This window comes from Panthera leo, chromosome D4, assembly GCF_018350215.1.
Source record: "Panthera leo isolate Ple1 chromosome D4, P.leo_Ple1_pat1.1, whole genome shotgun sequence".
NCBI lineage: Eukaryota > Metazoa > Chordata > Mammalia > Carnivora > Felidae > Panthera > Panthera leo.
The window spans coordinates 11,882,023-11,894,760 of record NC_056691.1 but is presented as its reverse complement, the minus strand read 5'-3'; the positions used below and the strand labels follow the sequence as shown (position 1 = coordinate 11,894,760).

At 41.9% G+C, this 12,738-nt stretch overlaps 1 protein-coding gene across 5 annotated transcripts in view; it reads right to left on the bottom strand.

The window, feature by feature from the left end:
- The window catches only part of TJP2 (tight junction protein 2), a 96,909-nt gene that overhangs the window by 41,752 nt on the left and 42,419 nt on the right, over window positions 1-12,738 (bottom strand). Inside the window, exon 1 of one of the 5 annotated variants that reach the window (XM_042911929.1) lies at window positions 8,375-8,667. The exons of 3 other annotated variants lie outside the window; for them this stretch is intronic. In XM_042911929.1, coding sequence (XP_042767863.1) covers window positions 8,375-8,446 — 72 coding nt within the window. In that variant the 5' untranslated portion in view covers window positions 8,447-8,667. Of the gene's footprint in view, window positions 1-8,374; window positions 8,668-12,738 lie in introns of those variants that run through there. One more of the 5 variants, XM_042911926.1, reaches the window with a different exon arrangement.

The following is a 12,738-nucleotide window of genomic DNA, read 5'->3' as shown; positions in this document are numbered from 1 at the left end:
CACACATGTAAATCCAGAACACTTGAACATAATTAGATTACTCTAAATGTTTTATTCAGGAGCAGAGTTAAACTGCTGATTAATTTTAAACTTCACTGAGTCAAATCTACATGTTAAATTTTCTGGGGTAACCACGATAGGAATACTTACAGTACATAACTTCCAACATAGCAGAGGTAAAAACAAAACAAACAACAAGTCAATCCAAAACAAGGCAAAGGAGGCAAAAGGGGAAACTTAGAAAAAAAAAAAAAAAAAAACAGCACAAATGTAAAATGCAAACTAGAATATAGAAAGAATATAGAAGAGTAATCACAATAAATACAGGCAAACAAGAAGGTCCAGGGAGGCCTGGGTGGCTCAGTCGGTTAAGCGTCCAACTCTTGGTTTCAGCCTTAGGTCGTGATCTCACAGTTCATAAATCGAAGCCCCGCATCGGGCTCTGAGGTGACAGCATGGAGCCTGCTTTGGATTTTCTCTCTCTCTCTCTCTGCCCTTCCCCTGCTTGCTTTCTCTCTCAAAATAAATAAAGTTTAAAAAAATTTTAAAAAAACAAGAAGGTCCATCAAGCTCTATGTCTTTTAATAAGAGACAATCTAAAACCTAAGGACACAAAGAAATACGTAAATACTGTATTTATATACAAACGAAAATAATTTTAAGAAAACTAGTTGTTTTACATTAAAATTTTTTCAAATCAAATTTGCCATTCCTGCACTGATACTAATATGAGAGAGAGTAAAGAACTGAAAAATGTCTAGATGATGTGCTTCTTTTTTCCCCAGTTAACAAACTCTCTTGACTGGGGAGAAAAACACAGCTTAACATAAAAGGCAAGTCTATCAACCGATCTACTGGAGCAGATCATCTGTTCCCTTTGGCAGAGGGGCTTAGGAAAAGGCAATTTTGTTTGTACAGAAGGTAAACCAGCCCACTCTTGAGTAGCTCTAACTGATTAGTCAAATTGAGAGGAAGTCCTAATCCCTTAGCTCACCCTCCCACTATGTACTCACTTTTAAAAGGACATTTCCATGGCTAATACCATCTGGCTCCAAGAGATCAGAGTTATTAGATTAAAAACTAGAATAAAAAAATCACCTCTAGAGTTAAAAAGAAAATACAAATGGTCCTGGAACAGGCAAGAAGTAGGATCCATGCTACCAGCACACCTATGACCAGGTGCTATGGTGACAAGACAGGGGTCTGGGGAGGGACGGGTATCAGCATCCAAAATGGGGTTATGTGTAGGTTAAATGAAGGCACAACGCATTGAAACAGGTATACATTCAAAAAGACCATACGTCTTTTTGACAAAGACTTTTGACATGGTGACAAAAGTTTGTTCACCATGACCACTGTTTTTTCTTTTTAATTAAAATATTTTATTTATTTTTGAGAGAGAGACAGAGTATGAGTAGGGGAGGGACAGAAAGAGGGAGACAGAATCTGAAGCAGGCTCTAGGCTCCGAGCTGTCAGCATAGAGCCTGATGTGGGGCTTGAACTCACGAGCAGTGAGATCATGACCTGAGCCAAAGTGGGACACTTAACCAACTGAGCCACCCAGGCGCCCCGACCACTGTTTATCAATTGAAAGAAAATGGAAGTGGATTTTCAGGTAAGATTTTTATATCTCACTCACTCCATTTCGTCCCTTTTCTCCTAGAACAGCAGTGGGTGCACAGAGTAGGCACTCAAAAAGGTTTTCTTTTCAATGAACCAAGAAGTGGGTACACTGTCTATTTCTCACTTGTTAATGTGATTAAAGCACTGATTTCTACTACTTAAAAGTTTTCTTAAAGGAAATTTTCTGTTACAGTCAGTGGCCCTCTGCCTCTTCGACAGCACCCTTGAGGTGGTCAGGTTGGGAACTTGAGTGCCGATAAGGTCTAGTGTGCTAGGTGGGCTTTATCACCACCATTCCTCTCTGGAATGTTGCAGTCTGTGTTTAAAACGGCATTTTACAATGTGTGCCAGTATAACGCAAGTCTTCCAAGATTTTAATAAAGTTTTCTATTTTAAAAAAAGGTATCTTTTTTTTTTAATTTTTTTTTTTAACATTTTATTTATTTTTGAGACAGGGAGAAACAGAGCATGAACAGGGGAGGGTCAGAGAGAGGGAGACACAGAATCTGAAACAGGCTCCAGGCTCTGAGCTGTCAGCACAGAGCCCGACACGGGGCTCGAACTCACAGCCCGCGAGATCATGACCTGAGCCGAAGTCGGCCGCTTAACCGACTGAGCCACCCAGGCGCCCCTAAAAAAAGTTTTCTTAAAAGGAAATAGTAAGCAGAAACCTGGTTGATTAGAATTATCTCGATCCTCTCTTTCCATTTCCACAGAACACCTCCTAACGCCCTGACATCTTCAGGTTTCAATGTGGCCTTAACCAATCACCTACCAACTAGAAATGACTTTACTAGCATGCATGCTCCCCAAGTTCATCTTCTTACACTTGACTCTACCTCAAAGCTGGCAAATTTCAACAGGGTGAATTAACCTGGAAGTTGTGGTAAAATAAATACAGATGCCAATTCCTCTTTCGATATAGCTATATCCCTACACATTAGGAGAAAACATCACCGTTGGTGGGAATGCAAACTGGTGGAGCCGCCCGAGAACAGTATGGAGGTTCCTCAAGAAACTAAAAATAGAACTACCCTACAATCCAGCAGTTGCACTATTAGGTATTTACCCAAAGGATATAAAAATACAGATTTGAAGGGGGTACATGCACCCCAAACTTTATAGCACGCATTATCAACAATAGCCTAACTATGGAGAGAGCCCAAATGTCCATCAGCTGATGAATGGATAGAGATGTGGTGTGTGTGTGTGTGTGTGTGTGTGTGTGTGTGTGTGTGTAATGGAATATTAGCCTTCAAACAGAATGAAATCTTGCCACTTGCAAGGATACGGATGGAGCTAGAATGTATTATGCTAAGTGAAGTAAGTCAATCAGAGAAAGACAAATACCATATGATTTCACTCAAATGTAGAATTTAAGAAACGAAACAGATGAACATACGGGAAAGGGGTGGGGAGAAGAAGAGAAGGAAACAAACCACAGGAAGACTCTTAATGATAGAGAACACCTATGGGTTGATGGAGGGAGGTGGGTGGGAGAGAGGCTAGATGATGGGTACTAAAGAAGGCATCTGTTGGGATGAGCACTGGGTGTTGTATGCAACTGATGAATCACTGAATTCTACTTCTGAAGCCAATAGTGCACTGTATGTTAACCAACTAAAATTTAAATTAAAAAAAAAAAAAAAAAGAAACATCACACAAGACCTTCTCCAGAATAGTCTTCTAAAAATCATCAGTATTGCAACTATGTGGATGGAACTAGAGGGTATTATGCTAAGCGAAATTAGTCAGAGAAAGACAAATATCATATGACTTCATTCATAGGAGGACCTTAAGGTACAAAACAGATGAACTTTAAGGGAAGGGAAGCAAAAATGATGTAAAAACAGGGGGGGACAAAACATAAGAGACTCTTAAATATGGAGAACAAACAGAGGGTTACTGGAGGGGTTGTGGGAGGGGGGATGGGCTAAATGGGTAAGGGACATTAAGGAATCTACTCCTGAAATCATTGTTGCACCATGTGCTAACTGACCTGGGTAAATTATAAAAAATAAATAAATTATAGGAAGTAAAAAAAAATTTTTTTTAAATAAAAACCATCAGGAAATAACTAACCAATACCATAACAATCACCCCTAGGAATGGGCATTGCTCTGGGGTGGGAGGGAGCACAAATGTCCAAAAAATGGAGTGATATTTGGGTTAAATGAATCAACACAATGAAATGCATAGGCATTGAAAATAATTACTTAGGGGCGCCTGGGTGGCTCAGTCGGTTGAGCGGCCAACTTTGGCTCGGGTCACGATCTCGCGGTCCGTGAGTTCGAGCCCCGCGTCAGGCTCTGTCCTGACAGCTCAGAGCCTGGAGCCTGTTTCGGATTCTGTCTCCCTCTCTCTGACCCTCCCCAATTCATGCTCTGTCTCTCTGTCTCAAAAATAAATAAATGTTAAAAAAATTAAAAAAAAAAAAAAGAAAGAAAATAATTACTTAACTGCCATCAATTTTTTAAAAGTTTCTTAATCATGATTACTACATTTTCAATTAAAGAGAAGAAGAACTAATTGGCTTCATATTTTCAGGTCCATCCGCTCTTGGTGGGAAGGGTGGGAATATAAATTGGTATAAACCTTTCAGGGGGCAGGGAGCCTGGGTGGCTCAGTCGGTTGAGCGTCCAACTTCAGCTCAGGTCATGATCTCATGGCTTGTGAGTTCAAGCCCAGCATTGGGCTCTGGGCTGACAGCTGGGAGCCTGGAGTCTGCTTCCAATTCTGTGTGTGTCTCTCTCTCTGCCCCTCCCCCGCTTAAGCTTGCGCTCTCTCTCTCTCTCTCTCTCTCTCTTTCTCTCAAAAATAAACATTATGGGGCGCCTGGGTGGCTCAGTCGTTTAAGCGTCCGGCTTCCGCTCAGGTCATGATCTCATGGTTTGTGAGTTCGAGTCCTGCATAGGGCTCTGTGCTGACAGCTGGGAGCCTGGAGCCTGCTTCGGATTCTGTGTCTCCCTCTCTCTCTACCCCTCCCCCTGCTCACACTCTGTGTCTGTCTCTTAATAATAAACAAACGTTAAAAAAAAATTTAATAAATAAACATTAAAAAAATTAAAAATAAAAAACCTTTCAGGGGGCAAATTACAATAAGTATCAAAATGTAAAATCTGATTACCCCTTGATCATTCAGTTCCACTTCTAGCAATTTATTTTACAGGATTATCTGCACAAGTGCACTAAGGTAAACATATAAGTTTTTTTATAGCTGAGTATAATTTTTAATAGGTAATTAAAATGTCCAACAATAAGAGATTGGTTACATATATAGATCATATTCAAATGTCTATAGGGAGAAATCCATATACAAAACATCACTGTTTCCATTCTTATTGTCATAAATATATGTATTTATATAACCATACATGGAAGAGATGGGAAGAATAAATACCAAAAAATGTTAAAATTTCCCCAGGAGCTGTGGTATGGAAGAGAATATTTTTATATGAGTACATTACTTTTAGAATACATTTTTACTTTAAAAATAAAAAAAAACAAGTTCTCTTTTAAAAGTTTTGGATTTAGGGGTGCCTGGGTGTCTCAGTCAGTTAAGCGGCCAACTTCAGCTCAGGTCATGATCTCACCGCTCCTGGGCTCAAGCCCTGTTCAGGCTCTGTGCTGACAGCTCAGAGCCTGGAGCCTGCTTCCAATTCTGTGTCTACTTCTCTCTCTGCCCCCTTCCAGCTCATGCTCCGCCTTTCTCTCAGAAATAAATAAATGTTAAAAAAAAAAATTAAAATTAAATAAAAAATAAAGGTTTTGGATTTGAAAATTTTTATCATTTAGCCAAACAAGTGAGTTGCCACAAAACTTTATTTTTAAAATATTGCCCAAGGTAGAATGAACCTGGCTTTTGAAATTCACTATTCCATAATGAGATTATACTATCTAAGTATTCCTGTGCTGCCCACAGGGGTAATTTAAATTAGATTTATCAGAAAGAGAATTAAACCCCTATTCCTACCACTGCCACCCCAACCGGACTGAATTAAATTTTTAAAACTTATTTTAAACGTTTATTTTTGAGAGAGAGAGAGAGAGACAGAGACAGAGACAAAGTGCAAGCAGGGGAAGGGCAGAGAGAGAGGAGACACTGAATCCGCAGCAGGCTCCAGGCTCTGAGCTGTCAGCACAGAGCCCGACGTGGGCCTCAAGCCCACGGACCATGAAATCATGACCTGAGCTGAAGTCGAATGTTTAACCGGCTGAGTCACCCAGGCGCCCCAGGACTGACTGAAATTTTTAATCAATCAGACCTTGCCACGTGCCCAAAGATCTCACCAACTTGTATGAACTGATCAGATTGTAAGTGGCTTCTTTACCTAGGATTGGTAATGTGTTGGGACATAAACTATTAACTATTTAAACACAGTATTTAAAAGAACATATGTTCTGTTACACCAAGTGATGAATTTAAAACCTTATTTTTTAAAGATGAGGAACCTGAAGTAAAAATACATTTTAATAGTTCTTTTGAAAGCTATTAAAATATACCATAACTGTGTATTTAGTCCACAGAACTAGGACTTTTTATGAAGGTCTCAGAGAAGCCCCTTCATTCATTCACTCCCTCATTTATTCATTCATTCAAAGACATTTATTAAGTACCCACTATGTGCCAAGCCTGTGATTTGTGGCACTCGGGATACACTGGTGAATAAAAACCACCAGAGCCCGTGGAGTGTTTACAACAGGTGTGCCCAAAAAGAAAATCACTGAGTGTCTTCCCGCCTCATCTCTATCAACACCTTTTGGGAAACACAGAGCAGCCCTCACAGTCACACAGTCCTCAGAGTATCCTCTCTGGGTACATCCCCCAGGGGACAGGCTGCCAGCTTACAGCAGCTTAGTTGAGGGCTTCAGCTCATTCATTTCAAACTGGGCCACTCGGCTCGGGCCCCACCCAACCTGTGCCGGGCTGTGTACAGATCCCAGAATTGCTGTCAGTATTCAGCCGTTGCTTAGCCTTGAGGAGCTTTACCTACAAGGATCAGAGCCAAAGATACACGTATTCCATGATGCAGTGATTTCTCTCCTGGGCAGAGGCCCAAGAGAAATGTATGAATATGTGACAAGGACACACACAAAGAGTATTCACAGTAACATTCTCAACAGCCAAAACCTGGAAACAACCCAAATTAATATCAAGAGCAGAATGGACAAGTAAATCAGAATATATTATTAAAATGCGATATTCTACAGTAGTGAAAACAAACTAGAGCCACACATACCACAACACAGATGCAACTCAAATAAAACACTGAGTGAAAAACATCTAGAAGAATGTGCAGAGCCTGATATCACTTTGATATAGTTCAGAAAGCAGTGTTTCACAACAACGTGAATATATTCAATACTATGGCACTGTGCACTTAAGCATGGTTAAGATGCTCAGTTTTATGTTCTGCGGGTTGTTTTTTTTTTTACCACAATAAAGAAAAAGCAAGCAAAACTAATTTTTTCCTTAGGGATGCATATGCATGTGTGTGGTAAAACTATGAAGAAAAAAAAAAAGAAAAAGCAAGGGAATGAAAACCACAAACTACAGGATGAAATGGGCCAGGAATGAGGCAGAGTGAGAAAGGACTTTCTGTCCATCTCCATGAGGCTCCATGGATGTGCATGATGGGCTCCCGGGTATTTGTTTTACTACCAGGCTTTATGATTTAGATCTGTAATTCCTGCACCTGCACCAAATGCTTCACAAGTTCAGAAACGGGGGCAGGAACGCCTGGGTGGCTCAGTTGGTTAAGCGTCCAACTTCGGCTCAGGTCATGATCTCACAGTTTATGAGTTCAAGCCCCACATCAGGCTCTCTGCTGTCAGGACAGAGCCCGCTTCTGTCTTCCTCTGTCTCTGCCCCTCCCCTGCTCGTGCCAATCTCCCTCAAAAATAAATAAACATTTAAAAAAATAAAATAAAAAATAGGGCGGGTGCATATGAGTGAACATCAAGGTGTACCCAATTCCTGGACAGGGACCTCTTACCAAATATTTTTTAAGCCCAGACTTTGCAAAGTGAAAGAGCAGAAGAAAATGTGATCACTTCCACCGGAGGCGGGAAAGACAGGGTGGTGGCAATAATTTTAGAGGTGTATGGAAGGAAGGTGAGGGAGAGATCAGCTAGCTCTGGGGGAGCAGTGGGGTACAGGGCTCCCATGTCTATCTACCCCAAGTCAACACCCCAGATTATTCAAACTCAGCCCATAATCATGGGAGCTGTCTGATAAAAACCCCAAGCCGTAAAAGTAAACATTCACACATGCTACAGTAGTACTTGCCATTCAAAACTCTGAGAGGAAGCAAAGAACATGTCAAAAACTGTTTCCTGTAACTGAAGAACCTAGATATAAGAATAAAGATTTCTGCAGAATAAGGAAGCAAAAAGTTTCACCCCAAAATAAATCCCCAAACACAAACATCTTCTACGAGGAGTATATTAAGTCATTCCCAGGAAGCAACAACGTACTTGCAGACTCCCAAAACATGCAAGACAGCAGTATTTGACTCATAAATCCCATAAGAGGCTATCAGTTTCACATGTCTGCTAAAAATAAGGCAAGTATTTCTAAAACCCACCATTGACTACAAGCTGCATGTCACAGTTTGTTACTGAAAGCTGCCAGAAGGGCAAATAAATCCGAAGAGAAAGCAGTCACTGTGCGAAAGCTTTTGCTCCCCAACCACTTCCCGCAAAGAAAGGCTGGGAAAGAAAAGAGGGAGAGCTTGCAGAGGGACTCACGTGGCCTTTCAGTCTCCCAAACTTTTTAACAGCCTGGCTCCACATCCTCTGGAGGACCTGAGCAGTCTTCATGGCCTCTGGAGATTAATCGGCCAGGCCACTGCCTACACCCCAGGCTGCTCACCCATTGCCACCACTCCACGTGGTTACGTAAGGCGGATACAATAGTGGCCCACATTCCCAGCAAATCCTGTTGTCATCTCGCACAGTGACACATCCATACAGCAGGGACGCCGGAACGCTTTGAAAAGCACCACTTGTGAGGAAAAATAGAAAGCAGTCTGGATTTACACCACTTGAAGGGCTTTCTTTCCCTCCTTTCTCCCACGCAAGGGAACCAGAGAATCAGAGCAAATATTCTTGTTAGACATACAGAGTAACTATCGAAGTAGAAAGTATTAAGCAAGTAGGACATTTTGGAGCAGTACTCTGGAAATGAACATTTAGAGAAGGGTTTATTTATACAGACCCTCCCACACACACATACACAAAAGGTATAAGCTGGCTAGAAATGAACTGGTAATGTTTCAGGTGAATGGAATTGCTAATGTTACATAGAAATTAAAGGCTTGAAGATAAGATGTTTCACATCATTGGAGGCGAGAGGAAGCAGGGAGCCAACTGGGGGACAGAGTGTTCACTCAGTAGAGTTTTCTCTTCTCCCTAATCTTTCTGTAAGTTTAGCAGATAAAAGAATAACAAAGAGCCGTATTATTTGTTTCCTTCTTTGTTTTTACCAACGGTGGGAGAAAGTGGAAAAGTACATTTTAGGTTTTTCAACATCTAGCAGAGACTTTATGGGATGTCTGGGGTTTCAAAGTTGGGTTTGGGATTTCAAAAGCACGGTCTTGGGGTTCCAGTCATTCTTGGTACTCTAATGTATGTTATACTAAGGGACCAGACCAAGCAGTTTGTAAGTGTGAAGAGTACACTATCTGAACTGTCTGGGGTTAAGGTGTGTGACGAATCTGGACCACGAGATGGAGACCATACAGGAAGCAACTTGAAGCACAGGCAAGAATGTGCGCTATAAAGGCAGACGATCTGGAGTGGTCTCGGTTCCGTCACTTAGCTGTGGGATCTTCGATAATCTGTCTCCACCTTTAGAAAATGGGGAGGGATGCCTGTGTGCCTCAGTCGTTTCAGCGGCCAACTCTTGATTTCAGCTTGGGTCGAGATTTCACAGACGTGGGATCCAGCCTTGTGTCAGGCTATCTACGGCAGGCATGGAGCCTGCTTGGGATTGTCTTTCTCCCTCTCTCTCTCTGCCCCTTCCCCCTGCATGCGTTCTCTTTCTCTCATAAGTAAATAGTAAGTAAGTAAGTAAGTAAATAAATAAATAAATAAATAAATAAATGGGATGATACCTCAGAGGGCCACTGTCAGCCTGAAATGAGGCAACCTCTACAAAGGGCATGTGCTAAAGAGGCATGGCAATGTTCAAGTCATTCCCTTGGACTCTACAAGAATAAGTTCCTCATAAGCATTAGAACAGCATAATAGGAGGGATGCCAGGGTGACTCCATTGATTAAGCGTCCAACTCTTGATTTTGGATCAGGTCATGATCTCATGGTTCATGAGTTCGAGCCTCGCATTGGGCTCTGCTCTGATGGCACATGGAAGCTGCTTGGGATTCTGTCTGTCCCTCTCTCTGCTTCTCTGTCTCAAAATAAATAAATAAACTTAAAAAAAAAAAAAACAACAGCAAAACAGGGTAGGAAATGAATAAAAGTTTGCTTCAAATCTTACACCAAGAAGGGCAGGAAGTACAATGCTCAGTACTCAGTTGGGCTGTGTGGGTGAAGGCAGGCTCACCGCACAGCGGCCAGGCTCACCCCAGGGCTCACTGGGTCCTAGGAGCAGAGAAGCACAAGAACCTAGGCAGGGAGGGGAGACACAAAGCAGCTCCTTCCTGGACTCTGACCATTCTTTAGAAAATACTTGAGCTTCCCTGATAAGGAAATAAATACTTCTGTCCTTAATTTATGCATACTGCCCAGAAGTCACAGGCATCGTACCACTTAAGAATTCCAGATTCTTCTACAGTGATTTCCAGAAGTCACAGTTTCTGCCCTAATTCTTTTCATCGTATTTAAAAAAGTATGTAACAAAATTACCATCTTAATCATTTCTAACTGTACAGTTCAGTGGTGTTAAATATTTCAGAGTGTCGTACATCCAGTCTCCAAGACTCATCTTGCAAAACTGAAATCAACACCATTAAACCACCTTCCACTGCCCCCTCCTCCCAGCCCGTGGTAACTACCATTCTACTTTCTGTTTCTGAATTTGATCACTCTAGGTATGGCATCTAAGTGAAGTCTTACAGCATTTGTCTTTTTGTTTGGGACATACTTCACTAACCTAATGTTCTCTGTTCATTCTTGTCGCGTGCATCAGAATTTCCTTCCTTTTTAAGACCGAATGATATTCCACTGTATGTGTATACCACATTCTGTTTATCCGGTCATCCACTGATGAATAAACACTTGGGTTTGCTGAACACTTGGCTATGCTGAACAGTGCTGCTGTGGAACATGGATATGCAAATACACTATCACTAATTCTTTACTCATTCACTCAGCATATGTTTACAAAGTGTAACCTGCTGGATGGACTCTGAGGATCAAATGAAGGTTAAAACAGATATGGCACCAGGGGCACCTGCCTGGCTCAGTCGGAAGAACATGCAACTCTTGATCTGGGGTCATGAGTTCAAGCCCTGCACTGGGCATGCAGATTACTGAATTGAATGAATAACACAGATACGGCATTGCCCTCAGGAGGCTTAGCAAGAGCCAACACCTAATCTCATGGGGGGCGGAGGGGAGAGGTGTGTTTCCCATGAGCAAATCACACTGAGATGAGGTCTGAAGAATGAATGGGATTGGGGCTGGGGTAGGGTTGTGCATGATGAAAAGAATAGCACAGCGCAAAGATCTTGAAAAGGAAGGGGTGGGGAGTCCACAGGGAATGGCCACCAGAACCACTGCAGGCTTTCCCTAAGAACTGTTCTATCAGAGACATCGAAAGGGCATTTTGTGGGGGGAAGTAGCCTCCATGAGAAGATCTCAAGTTTAGGAATTTACCTTCGCAAAGATTCCTAAGCTCTGTATTCATAGATTTGAGAAAACTTTACTGAGCAGCAACCTGGGGACTGAAAGAAAAATTACCCTGAGTCACTACCCAAGGCGGCCATAGTCGGTAGGAAGTAGACACGTAAGCAGGAACAACTCTGCTCCTGCCACAGCAGATGAAGATAAAGGCTCAGTGTCAGTGCTGGGGGGATACAAGCCGAGTCCTCCCCTCACAGGAAGGATTTTAATGAAAAAAAGAAACAATAATAAACAAGTAAACATATATTATAATCTCAGACGGCAGTAAGTGCCATGAGCTGTGACACCGGAAAGAACTAATCTTAAGAAAATCTGAACCACTCTCCAAGGAGAGGGGACAGTAAGCACAAATGCCCTGAGGTGAGACAGAAGCTCATTATGTTCAAGGAAGAAAAAAGGCCATGTGGGGCGGGAGCGTGGTGAGCGATAAGGTAATGGCAATTACAAAGAGCATACCCCTCTCTTCCCCCACGAAATAGGGTCTTATTTTAACGGTCAAGAAGGATTTAGTAAAAATTCCAATCACCGGGCACAATTTCAGGACACCTAACAAATAAGCAGAAGCCACTTCTGCCCAGCAAAGGCAGAAAATGAGCTCCACTCTCCTCCTAAAATGCGTAATTTTTAACATTATAAACCAAGTCCTTGGCTCTGGGACACTTGTCTGTAGTCTCTTCAAAGTGAACCCTTCCTTATAGTAGTAAACCAGTCAGCAGTGAATTAATAAACAAGTCCTTTCTCTCTGTGACCCTCCCCCATTCATGCTCTGTCTCTCTCTGTCTCAAAAATAAATAAACGTTAAAAAAAAAAAAAATTAAAAAAAAAAAAAACAAGTCTTTACATGAATTTTGGTTTACCAATAAAAACCGTTCATAGTTTATCCCACAAGTATTTCATTTTCCAGTGCGGTAACAAAGCTGTCACCGGCTCCTCACCCTCCCTTCACAGCCGTGCAAGGTGAGTGCTCACGGGCAGCAACTAAACTGTGGGCACGGTGTACTCACGCCGCACCTTACAGTGTGCACAGTTAAGAAAGTGATACACACGAGGTACAACAGGGATTTCTGACAGGTCATCAGAATTCATAGGATTACACCTCAGGCCCAATGCTGAAAGGTACTAGAGTTACTGAAGTTTTTTGAACCCCATCCGGAACCTTCAGTCTACATTAAAGAATTGGGAGACAATGACAGTATGTCTCAGGGAGGACGCAACGGTTGTTTGGAAAGCAGTTGTGCTAAAATGCA